The sequence below is a fragment of the Microtus oregoni genome, unplaced genomic scaffold (assembly GCF_018167655.1).
Source record: "Microtus oregoni isolate MIOR12 unplaced genomic scaffold, Mior012 000016F_ref0000370, whole genome shotgun sequence".
NCBI classification, from domain to species: Eukaryota; Metazoa; Chordata; class Mammalia; order Rodentia; family Cricetidae; genus Microtus; species Microtus oregoni.
In genome coordinates, this window is record NW_024543075.1 from 9,781,114 (window position 1) to 9,793,903 (window position 12,790).

Below are 12,790 nucleotides of genomic sequence, written 5' to 3' on the forward strand. Positions count from 1 at the left end.
CCGGTGCCACCTTCATACAGCTGCTGGCTGGAGGAACGCCCCAGGGAAACTGTGAACACCATTGTGGTTGTTGACTAAGTGAGCTCCAGACTCATGGACAGATGAGGGGGCAACTAGGCAACCAATCTTGTGCCTGTCATCTCTGCGTGTCACCGTCACTCTCTGCAGTGCTCTTCCTTGTCCTGGGGATGATCACAGGTCATGTTCATAGCAAGACCCAAAGCTGTGCTTTTGACAATAGGCTAGCCCGTCAACTGCCTATGTGTACATGTGTTGTATGTGTATGCGTGTGGGGGTGTGTGTGTGTCAAGGTGTGTGTGATATGCTGTGATGTGTGTAGTGTGTTTACATATATGGGCTATGTGCACATGCATGTGGTGTTTGTATAGGTATGTGGTATATAAGTTTGTCTATGTGTATTTTAGCCTTAGACAGGGAACACTGCAGAGCTGGCTGTATGGAAGATCCAAAAGGAACACAAAGAAGAAGGGCCAGATATCAGGCACTGGAGTGGGAAAGCTGCTGAGTGGCACAAAGCTTGGGCAGATAGACATCACGGGAGAAGAGCAGTCTTCAAACCATTGGGTCTACAAGAAGGACACAGTTGCCAAGAGGAAACAAGGGACAATTGGCCTTAGGTGGCTCTACACAGGAGACCTTCCATTCTTGGATGTTTCTTCTGTGCTTCCCAAAGTGTCTCCTTGAGGTGCCTTGAACCCTAAAAGTCCCATTAGCAGGCGCACACATTGTTACGTTACTCCAATCTGAATTACCGCCTGTCTCTGGACACCAAGAGTAAAGGGAACACACACACGAACCAGGAAGCAGCTTGCTTTTTACAACAGGCAAGGACAAACACCAGAAGGCCCTTTATATGTAAAGCCTGCCGTTTTTCAGTCCAATTGTTAGAACCTTCTCTAATCTGACACATCTGGAGGCTGTGCACTCATGGACAGCTGGCTGAGCAGACCCGCCTGGCCACCCTGGGACCTGCTCACTATGAGTTCCAGTTCCTGAAGACTGTTTACTTTCTGAAGCTGGTGACCAAGGACGGAGTTCGTCTTTGACTTTCAAACCTGTGTGAGGCACTCAGAGAACACCTGAAACATGTTCCAGAGTCCAACAAGTATGAACAAGTTCACTATCTTTACACTTTGGAAGCAACTCCTCATCCTGAACCAATGCCTGCCTGCCCTGCCTCTCTGTGAACGTGTATGTGTGTGTGTGTGTGTGTGCACGTATGTGTATACACATGTGTGTTGTATGTGCATGCCCTTATAGAGATAGGAAGTCAACACTGAACTTCTTCCTCTTTTACCCTCCTCCTTATTTGTTGAGGCAGCGTCTCTAGCTGAACATGGAGCTTGGGTATCTGGCTAGACTCTCTGGCTATTAAGCCCCAGTTATCCTCCCTCTTCTTCCTCAGCACTGAGGTTGTAAGCAATTAGCACCTCTGGCTCCTTATATAGGTTCCAGGGATCCAAATACAGGGGCCCATGCTTACATCATCAGCATTTTCCCGCTGAGCCATCATCACCAACCCAGCCCTGCATTGCCCTTTAAAAAAAAAATCAATGTCAAGAGTCTCCAAGATATAGCACTTGACCTGGTCTGGCAAGGATGGAGTGGGGATCACCCAACAGCAAGGTTTTCTGGAGTGTACCCCCTACCACACAAGCACCAGCCAGCTCTCAGGGATCACCATTATGGCTGGCAGTGGTTCATGTTGTTAAGACTTTAAAAGTCGAGACAAAATAAATTTCCCAAGACCAAACAAGTCGCCATCTTTATGTATATTTGGAATCGGAAAAAGGAGGTTGGGGGAACAGACCCAGGGGGTTTCTTCTGGGATTACTTGCTACAGGTACCAATTAGCTGACTGATAGACCAGCTGCACCACTCAGCCTCACACTGGACTTTCACGGGACTCTTACAGACAGAAGCAGCACACTCGGTTCCGCTGAGCCATCTGAGAAACCCAATCGTATTTTAAAGGAGAAATAGCATATCCCTACCACTGCACTTGGTGCTACAGCACAGCAAGAGAGCTGGAGAAGAATCACACTAATAGGGCAGGAAAAACGCCCATGCATTGTGGCCAATTCAAGATCAAAGCCAGCGTGTCCCTCTGCAGTCAGGGAAGTGTCTGGCTAAGCCCAGAAATCGTTTTTTTTTTTTTTCTTTTTCACTCACAGATGGAAGTTCGAGAAGGTTTGTATTTCCCCCCAAAAAACTTAATTTCCTCTGAGCTGTTAGGAAAGAGGGCATCATCTGAGGATGGGGAGGGGAGCAACATCGCATGGTAGGATGCATCAGTCACACTCTACATAGCCGGAGATTCATTCCCAGAGTCCTTTGCGCACTTATTCATTGCTTTGCTCTTTGAAATGAAGTTTTTTTCACCCCCGAGCCGACTCCGTTGCGAAAGGACCTTTTCATCGATGTCTTCTCCAAAATTGACTTTAGGAAAGCTAGCCCGTCGCTCTCCTCCATCCTGGTTGGGCAGCTGCTCAGTAGGATGAGAAAGTAATCAGGTTTCGCAGGCACCTGGTGATTTAGGTGGGGGAGGAAGGAGAGGAGACAGTTTCTGAGTTAAAAGTTTTATTTCAACAGCAAGGATTTACGGTTATGAAGTCACTTTGTCTCACCTTAATGGCGAGACACAGCGCTGAACCCCAACACTCAGCGTAGATAGCATCTGGCTTACAATGGGCTTGTCTACTTTTTATTCTGATTTCATTGTTTACATTGTATATTCCATATAATGGTCATGACGCCATTATTTTATAAGGGATATTAGAAGGCTCTGGGTAGTCCTGGGAATACTACTGAAAACTCACTCAGGGGCTAGGAATGGGGCTCAGTTGGCAGGGCACTGGCTAGCACACCCAAAGCCATTGGTTTAACAACCGGCCCTGCATAAACTGGGTATGGTCACACACACTTGAAATCTCAGCGCTTGGAAGGTGGCGGCGGGGCGATAAGAAGTTTAAGGACAGGGCTGGAGAGATGGCTCAGTGGTTAAGAACACTGATTGCTCTCCCAGAGAACTTGGGTTCAATGCTCAGCACCCACATGGCAGCTCACCACTGTCTGTGACTCCAGGGTATCAGATACTCTCACTTAGATATTTTTTTTAAAAAAAAAATCATTAAAACATACAAAAAGAAGTTTTAGGTCATTTTTGGCAACTTAAAACTCAAAAAAAAAAAAACCTCCCTAAAATGTTGTGAGTTTTGGGCCAGCCTGGGCTGCATGACGCCCTGTCTCAAAAGTTTCTATTGCCCTAGGTATGTATGGAGATGCCGTAAGGAAACCTGCTGTCTTGTAAGCTAGTTCTAAAGTTAAATTAACTGAAAGAAATTCCTCCAGGCAAAACACACCCAATGTGATCCAACTCTAGGTTTGTCACAGCACTGGACTTCCTTCTGGACTGTCTGTGGCTACACAGAAAGTGGTGCCATTGAGAGGCCCTGACACTTTCACCTTCAGCCGTGGTTCCGGTCATCAAGGCTCAAGGCCTGGATAGCACATCATCGTGCTGGAGTGCTGAGCGGTGGAAGAAACAGATCCAGAACCTTGGAGTTCAAACTGGGCCCAGGGAAGCTGCAGTCTAGTCCCACATCATGGATGAGGAAGCCAAGGGTCAGCGCTAAGGTCACTCTCTGGTCACAGCTGCTAAGTCCTAGAGGGAGCACTGATCTAGGGCTCTGGTGGGAGCTGCTGACACTTGCCAGGTCTCTCCCTTTTGTGGTTTCAAAAGAAATTTAATAACTGGCAAGGTGCTAACCAAATTCTGTCCTTGATAACGCAATTACCTTGGTAAAGCCATCTCTGAGTGGCAAGCTTTCTGCACCTCCTCTTATTTTGCCCTACAAAAAAAAAGAGAGCTGTGTGAAGCCAGTACCACCGGCTCCTGGGCTCTAGGTGAGGCCATCACACGCTTGCAGATGACGCTGTTCACCAGCGGCCGACTCAAGCCCCGGTTTCTCAGCTCCAGCAGAAGGAAAGCCAAAGCATTTTACTAGAAATGAAGAGACACAGCACGAAGCCAAGCTTACAGAGGCTTACACCTTTTGCTGTTTGGTGTAGGAGACAAGTTTGCCTTGAGTAACTGTTGGGCTGTTGGGATGAAGCTTGCAATGCAGCAAATGCCCTGGAACTCTTTGCCCTGGCTGGGTGAATGACTGGTCTCCAGGACTCAGAGCTCTCAAGTAAACCTTCCCAATGGCCCTGGGGAAAAGAAGATGCTCGTTCTCTCTCTCTCTCTCTCTCTCTCTCTCTCTCTCTCTCTGTTGTTGTTGTTGTTGTTGCTGTTGTTTTCTGTTTGACCTGGGAATAGTCAAAGATGGTTTCATAAATATTGGTCATTGTAAAAGCCAATCAAAAACTCTGAGTTTGACACTGCTCTGTTTCCCCATGTTAGCATGACAGATAAATGCTGCTTATTTCAAATCTCCAGCAGGAGGGACCCATGTGTCACTGCAGGAAGGAAGCAGCTGACTCTTTGCAGAAATTCTCATGATGCTGCCTCTGACCCACAAAAGAAAAGCACCCTTGCTGGTTATGAGACCCTTACATCATCCCTAGAAAGACCTCAGCCTACTGGGCTGATCTGAAGGCAGCTGGGCCAACCCAGCATCAGGACCCCACTGTGCAGTAGCTGAAGGGCTCCACGAAGCTCTGTGTTCAGATGATGACAACCTATGTGGTTAGGCTGCATCGTCACTCAGCCCACACAGTCAGGCTGCCAAGAGCATCATCTATGGCATTACTGTCTGACGGGGCTGTGGTAAGAGTAGATCCCTCGTGAGCACAGCTAGAAACACAGGCAATACAGCGAGAGGAGAAACCTTGCCTGATGGCCGTGGAGGTCTCCGCACACTTCAGATGGAAGAATTCTCAATTTAAAAACAGCTACAGACAAGTGGCTCTTGTCCAAAAGTGCCGTGAGCAAACCTTTAGGGACCAAGAATAGGAAGCAATCAGGAGGACACTTGAGAAAATATACCCATTTATGGATTGGGAGTCACCCGCTTGATCAATGCCACGTCTTAAAGGATCAATGAGTAAATTAGTGTTGAATGCTCATAGGAGGGAAAGGCAGAAGAGAGGCTGTAATAAGTAAACAGGAAGTAGAAAAATGACAGATGTGAGGATCACTGAGAGGACCGATTACAGAAATAACTGGATCATAGTGCTCGGAGCTGTCGCTTGGAATGTCTGTGACCTCCCTTCATCCTAAAACCAGTTCCTCGAATTATGGAGAGCTCAGTGTGACAGGTTAGATGTTAGTGAAGGAAGGTTAAAGCTCACAGTCTCATCAGCAACCAAAGATATTTTCATATTGTAAAGATTATGATATCAAAACAAGGACAGATGAGACGGAAGGGACATAAACACCCCAAAGAAAGACGATCGCTTTTCTGAATGGCTTGAGCAGCTTTGGAAATACAGTTAGGACCTCCACCGACACTCTTGAATAAATACATAAGTAAATATTTTAGGCAATATTTCATTGGAATCTAACATGGTTCCTACATTCTTTACCCAGAAAAAGAGCCCACATTTTGCTAAAATTAACAAAGTTTCTGCTCCTAAAAAATGACCACTGTGGGCTTTGGTTTGTTTTTGTACAATATCAATGCAAAAACATTTATTGTGATTAAGAGTGAATGCATATAGAATAAATAAATTATCATGGGCCAAAATATGAACATTTTAAATTGGAATGGCCATTTCTGTATGCAAGACATAATTCCCAAATAATTTATAACAAACTAGTATATTCCAGAATTACCTACTGTTACATATACATTTCTGTTTGACTAATCTCACAAATCTGTTTACATGGGCTTTCCCCTAAAGGTCTAAAAATGAAATAAATTATTTTTTGCCACATATTTCTCGAGATTGTTTTGAATTTGGGTACTTCACCACCCCAATCACTGATCTGGCCATCAGAACCAGCAGGAAAACACTTACCTTGGAAGAGAGGACAGGATAACTCCACAACACCTGTGCCATGGACAGCGACAAAACCAAGATGAGGTTGAATTTCAACGAGCTGCAGAGTAGAAAAGACAGAACCTCTGGTTAAATACAGAAGCAAACACAAGTTTGAAGAACATACAAAAATTCATGATTTCTCTAGGCAGACAGAAATAGGCAGTACTTTACCTAATCATTTTGGATTTTCTGAGATCTGCGCCAATGGGTTTTTATTGCCAAGTTCCTCACGCTGGCTGTCTGATATTCCTTGGGTGACTCTTTTATATCAGAAGTAAAAATGTCACTGAGATTCATCCTGTGTGACTGGCTGGCCTGACTGTGGCCTTTTGTTCTTGTTAAGAAAGAAAAGGACAATAATGTGTAAGCTGTCACTGAGTTACCAGGGCTGACTTCATTCAAAGCTTGCCATTAAGAATGACCTTCGAAGACTCAGCCTCTCGCACAGCTTCCCTGTGACAAGGGTGGCCAGGGGCCTCCAAAGATGCTTTAAGTATTGTTTTTAGCTAGAAACTTAAACACTTAGAAAGGATGACAGTGTTTCTTTGAATGTCAGAGACCAATACAGTTGAAATCACTGAGGGACTCAAGAGGGACCACACAAATGGTGCAGGCAGATCAGGTCTCTATGCTCCATCTCCTTCCTTTAGGACTTTAGCTGTCAAAGCAAAACAAATGGCACATGTGTTGTCGCTGGTCCTCAAGTCAAGGAACGACACTGTGTCTGTCCTTTTCTGTTTTGTGAGCCTCTATATCCACCGCTTCCTTTCCTCTGCAGGAACAGAGCCTGCCCAAGAGCCTTACTGCCAATGCACAGCAATGGGCGATGGTGTTAAGAACTTGATTCAGGGGCATTACGCAGGGACAGATGTTGCTGAGGGCCACGATAGAAGAAAACACCAAGGGAGGTGCTTCTGCTCTTGCTTCTGAAACGATGCCAATGTTTTTCAATGCAATCAAAAGAGGGGAGCTGGCTCAGTGGCCTAAGTGCTTGCCACACAAGCATAAGGACTGGAGTTTGGACTCCTCGAAACCATGTAAAAACCAGGTACAGTGGCACACACGTGTGATTCCAGCGCCCATGAAATGAAGACAAGCAGAATTCTGGTACTCACAGTCCAGTCAATCTAGGCTAGCAATGAGTCTCTGAACAGTGAGAGACCCTGCCTCAAACACAAGGTGGAAAGTCACCGAGTAACATCAACCTCAGACTTACACACACACAGTGGATCAGTGTGCACATGCACCCACATACACAACACACACCACCACCACCACCACCACCACCAAGCAGCTGAAGAAAATCCTTTCCTCCTCAAGATCCTTGCCTTTTGGAGGGCAAAGGTACTCCGCGTCTGGGACACGCGTCTGGACTGTCATGGCTACTTTCACTCCTTTCTCTTGAGAAATGTCCCTCTGTGTGACTTTCAGGCAACGGTCAATTAGGCAGTCCCAATCTGACTACCACAAGAACAGGGAGGTGACCCAGCTCCTGAGAAAACTCAGATCACAACACTAGTGCCAAGCCGGAGGCCTGGAGCAAGTATTCCAAACACTTTTGCGGAGAGTTCTTTTGAGAACGTTATGTAGACATTGGAAACAAAGGGGACTTAAGGAGTTGAGGATATATTTTCTCTTTTGGTTGCTCCTTAAGACCAACTAACACACACACACACACACACACACACACACACATATCAATAAAACCCACAAATCACCACCACCAACAACAAAAAAGAATAGAGAAGAAAGAGGTTATATCCAGCAGCAACATTTTGTTGACTGATGAGCAATAGACTAGCTAGTTCTGGGAAGTGTTTGCTGACAGTCTCTAAATAGACTCAGCTATGCTTAGAACTGAGGGCTGTTTACAGGGAGTAAAGTTCATAGCAGAGGGAGGGCCAGTAGAAGAGTGTTTAAGGATCCTGTAAATGCCAAATCATTCCCCTTCTTGGACTTGGCAGGAGACGAGAGATCTCTTCTAAGAAGGGGCTGAAGAGAGGTCTCCTAATGGAGAACATTAGATACAGTGGAGTCCTAAAATCAAAGGCACAGCTCAATGCCATAACTCACGGATCTGTCTCTGAAGCAGCTCAGCTCCTAGCACACTTCCAGAAGGTCCCTCATCATCAAAACAGACAGTGAAGCATCTACCCAAGACAAAAGGAAAGAGCTGCAGGAACTTCAGGGATGCTAAACAGAAGCATCTCAGCTGACTGCAGGATGCTAACCTTCCCTGTTGTCAGCTCTGGTAACACAAAATCCTTTTGGGAATGTTTTTGGTACCCAATTTTAAACATTTACACTTGACTAAGACAGAAGTACAACAAATAAAAACACCTACAGAGTTGTGCCCCAAAACACAGCAAAAAGAACAGCAACATGGAAAATTGTGAATAAAAAAAACAAGAAATAGGAAAAATATAAAGGAGAAAAACTTAAACAAAACAACTTGATATTTTCAGAAGGAAGACAAAATATATTTATGAAACAAGAAAAAGCTATATAAAAGAAAAACTGCAGATGACAAATTATCTAATGAAAATAAATAAAAGAAAACTTACAAGTATTGAAAAAGAATGTTAACTAAATCTTCCAGACATAAGATTAAAAAGACAAAGGAGAAAGTTTGTGTTGTTAAAAGAGTAAGACCGGGGTGATTCCACAAAGACATGATAGAAATGCTAGAAAAGAGAGCAGAAGGATTGAGAAAGCAGAGAACCATGGATAAAATATCATTTCTCAGCTGGTGGTAGTGGCCCATGCCTTTAATCCCAGCACTCAGGAGGCAGAGGCAGGCAGATCTCTGTGAGTTCGAGGCCAGCCTGGTCTACAAGGGCTAGTTTCCAGGACAGGCTCCAAAGCTACAGAGAAACACTGTCTCGGAAAAAAAAAAATCATTTCTCCCAAAGTTTTCCAGGAGGGAAAGACCCAGCCTTGCCTTACAGAATGAATAAAACAGCCTGTCTCAAAGCACACCACCCTAAAATTTCAGACAATTGGGTACAATTAGCTTCAAGAGTATCTACAAGAACTCCATTCACAAATACTTTTGAACATCTCAAAAACAACACTGAGAATGAAGAAGACAGCAAAACAATGCTCTCTAAGTTCCTGAGGAATTTTTAGCTACTTTTTCCAATTTAGAATTGGAATCCAGTAATTCAGAAATAACCAGAATTTATTCCTCTTCATTAACAGTAAGGCTATGATAAATGTTTCCGTCTGTTTAAGATTTTAAAATTATACTTCCCATAAACATTTTCTCAGAAAGTTCCTTCAGGATATGTCCTCCCCCCCCCCCCCCCCGCCAAGTGCATAAAACTATGAAGAAGATGTGGGACACAGCCACGAGGTGAACACAGGAGATGAAAGAAATTCCCAGATGGCAGCCAGGAGCAGTCCCCACTTCTATCTGTATACCAGACCTGGAGGACCACGGTCATATTGGGGTGGGATAAAGGGCTCTGAATGAGATTTCTGCAAGAGGATACAAGACAAAAAGTGGCTAAAGGCCTTGTAAGGAAAATTAGACCACTGGAGAATTGGAGATTGAATTAGTGATGAGTCCGTAGAAAACCAAGCAAAAGAAAAAGAGATAAATTCACTCCGGGGAAAATGATGGCGCAGAGGAAGAAAAATAGTCAGCTAACTACTTGACTCAACTAGGAAGACATGTGCACAATTATAATGATGTTATTACCAAGGGGTCTTCTAACCCAAAAGTAGCTTAACTGCACTGAAAGTTTTTTCTTGCTTGAACATGTGCCTTGTAAAGTGGATCACCTGATTTCTGTAGAGGGAACTCAAGACAGAATGTTGAAAAATGAAAATTCAAACCACACTATGTATTCAGAGATAAATACAAAGATAATCAGCCTTAAGAGGTTGAAAGTGGTGCCTCTAGAGGAGGAAGCTGAACTGGAAATGGTCTATTATCACCAAGTGCTTCTGGGATGATTTGACTCTTTCAGTAGAGTCTACTGTTAGCTGCAATGAAAGTAAAGCCTTGAGATTTTACAACATCATGGACCAGTTATGTCTGAAGATGGCAGGGGCCATCTTTCCTGCTGCACAGGAAAAGACTACCTGATTTAAAAGAGAAAAGCCCACACAAGAAATCCAAACCTAGGAATGGAAAGGGAGTGGAAAGGAATCAAGGGCAGGTGGACAGAAGGTGGAAAACAAAGGGAAGAAGAGAGAGTTATTAGGATATGGACACAGAGAAACTGAGAGAAAAAATGGAAAGAGGTAAAAGAAAATGTTTGTGGACAGATGTGGAGACAGATGTAGATTTGATTTGGAGTTATATGGAGAAGGAAATGAGGCAGGCAAAAAGGGATGAAGAAAGAAGAAAAATAGTGAGAGAGATGAAGAAAGGACAGAAGGAAGAGAGACTGAGGTTGGCAGGTGGATAGATAGAGAGAGACAGAAGATGAAATTGTACACCTTTTGAACTTAAATGCTTGAAACTCATTTTCCTTTGATATTTCATTTATATAAAGGAACTCTCTTCTTAGTACAAATTAGACATTGGAGCTAAAAACATTTGGCTAACACACACTAGGCTCAGGGCGTATGCAGTCAACACTTTATACGGAGTGCTTGCTGTGGCAGGTTACATGCAGCCAGGCTGCTTGCTGTGGCTCAGATTACTGTCTTCATTGTAGCTCTGGAATGGTGTGGTTACAGCCCACTGTTTTCTACAACTGAGTCACATGTTCAAGGTCATAAAGCCAATGGAGGAAAGAGAAGCTGTCACTCCAGCTCCATGGGACTTCACAGCTGTCTATGCTTCCATGCATGACCTTGACCACAGCTGGAATAGCCAGTACTTAGGACAATCAAGCCCCCACTATGTTCCCAACTAACATATGTATACACTGAAGTTGGATTATCTCAGTGTTTGAAATCAAATGCATTTATTTCCGATGAAAATTTCAGATGTCACCTCCCCCTACTTCAACAATACCCTTGTCCTTTTTTTAGATCTAGTGTTTGTGTCATCTCTTGTTCACTTCTTCTCTAGACCGAGCTGGTTCTGTAATTCTAGAACCTTTCCCCTACCTCTCCCCATTCCTTTTCCTCCTCCGTAGACATTATCCAAGACACCTTCTGCTTTCGCTTTGATGATATCATCTGGCTCCTCGGCCACATGTTATCTTGCATGACTTTGAAATGGTGCCCTTCTCGTTTCTAAGCATCTCGCCTTATCCCAAAGATTTTCCTTTGGGTAACTCTCATACCTCCTAAGATATTATTAGGTTTCTTGTTAATGTTTTGATAATAATAAAATAATAACAATATTATATTATTTGTAATTAAAAATCCCTATTTGGGATCACCAGCTAGGGGTCTCTTAAGGTCAGTTGTTAGTAGACTTGACTTTTAAGGGAACTTAAGATCAACTTGCTCTCCAAAAGGCCCTTGTGATAATTAGGGTCTAACTTGCTTCCTATGTCCTACACAGAGGAACTGAGACCAGATATTCTTAGATATCCATGAGTTGCTATTTTGATCTACAGGTAGATTGTGGTAACTTCCCATTATCTCCCTTCCAACCTCTCCTATCTTCCTTCCTTCCTTCTTTCTTTCTTTCCTTCCTTCCTTCCTTCCTTCCTTCCCTCCTTTTTCGTGTGTGTGTGTGTGTGTGTGTGTGTGTGTGTGTGTGTGTGGTTTGAGACAGGGTTTCATGTATTCCAGGCTAGCCTTGAACTTGTTTACTATACTATAGTATAGTCAGTTCTCTTGCCTCTATCTCTCAAGGGCTAGTATTGCAAGTATATAATATCATACCTGATTGGTGATGAAATGGAACACATGGTCCTATGCATGCTAGGTGTTCTTCTATTTGGGCCATGTCCCCAGCCTGGAACTATGATAGTTTAGTAATAATAAAATAGTAACGATATGGCTGAGAGTTAAATGCATTTCTTAGCTCTGATGCTCCGGTCTATATACTAAGCCCCTGAGAGAAAACTACTTCAGGGAGGAGTGCTTTCTTTTGACTCACAGTTTCATAGATCTTGATCAGTGGCTGGCTCCATTATTTCTGGGCCCCTTGAAAGGCAACACATCACGGTGGGAGGCTGTGTTGGGACAGAGCTGTTCGACTCAAAAGATCCAGTAAGCAGAGTCCATAGGTGGGCTTCCCAGCCCTGGAATCTCGTGAAACTACACACTGGTTGTTGTATTCACATCTATGTAGACATCTAGGGAGAGAAAACAAGGCTATCATCAGACTTAGATTCATGATCTATCTCCTTCCAATGAGCAGAGCTGCCAGCTTAGGCATGTGCATATAATCAAGCCACGATCGCTCATCACAGACAAGTATTACCTTGAGCCTCTGTGAGATCTTTCTCTGCTGTCTGTCCCCATGGCTGTTGTTTATTCGCCCATTGTTTAGTAAAGGGAACAGTGTGCAATGCTTACAGAGAAGGGGGCTGATTGGTGGGTGTGACATATGTTTGGGGTGGTAGATCCATAGACACACCCATTCTCTCCCTCTCGTCTGCTGCCCCCATGGACAGAGTACCAGCGGAGTTTAGATATCAGGCAGCAGCAGACACAGGACACCCCTGTTCTTTCCTGCGTAAGAAGAAACAGCCCCCATGGCCTACAGATTCCAGGGGGAAGAGTCAGTCTTGGAGCAAAGCTCCCCAACCCAGCCTAGCTGAAACATGCCACCAAATTGGCCAACCAGTCAGGACTTGGGGCCCCTGAACTTTGGGGCATTTTGGCATACAGAAAACTTAGTGGCTAGCTCGTCAGTCAGCAT

At 44.2% G+C, this 12,790-nt stretch overlaps 1 protein-coding gene across 1 annotated transcript; it reads right to left on the reverse strand.

The window, feature by feature from the left end:
- Nucleotides 1-2,233: 2,233 nt before the first annotated feature.
- Nucleotides 2,234-12,091, reverse strand: Nps (neuropeptide S). Its single transcript, XM_041666096.1, has 3 exons — nucleotides 12,023-12,091; nucleotides 5,986-6,067; nucleotides 2,234-2,547 (listed from the first exon to the last, which is right to left on the reverse strand). The coding sequence occupies exons 1-3, from the start codon at nucleotides 12,028-12,030 to the stop codon at nucleotides 2,368-2,370; spliced, it is 270 nt and encodes an 89-aa protein (XP_041522030.1). The 5' UTR covers nucleotides 12,031-12,091; the 3' UTR covers nucleotides 2,234-2,367.
- Between the last annotated feature and the right edge of the window lie 699 nt (nucleotides 12,092-12,790).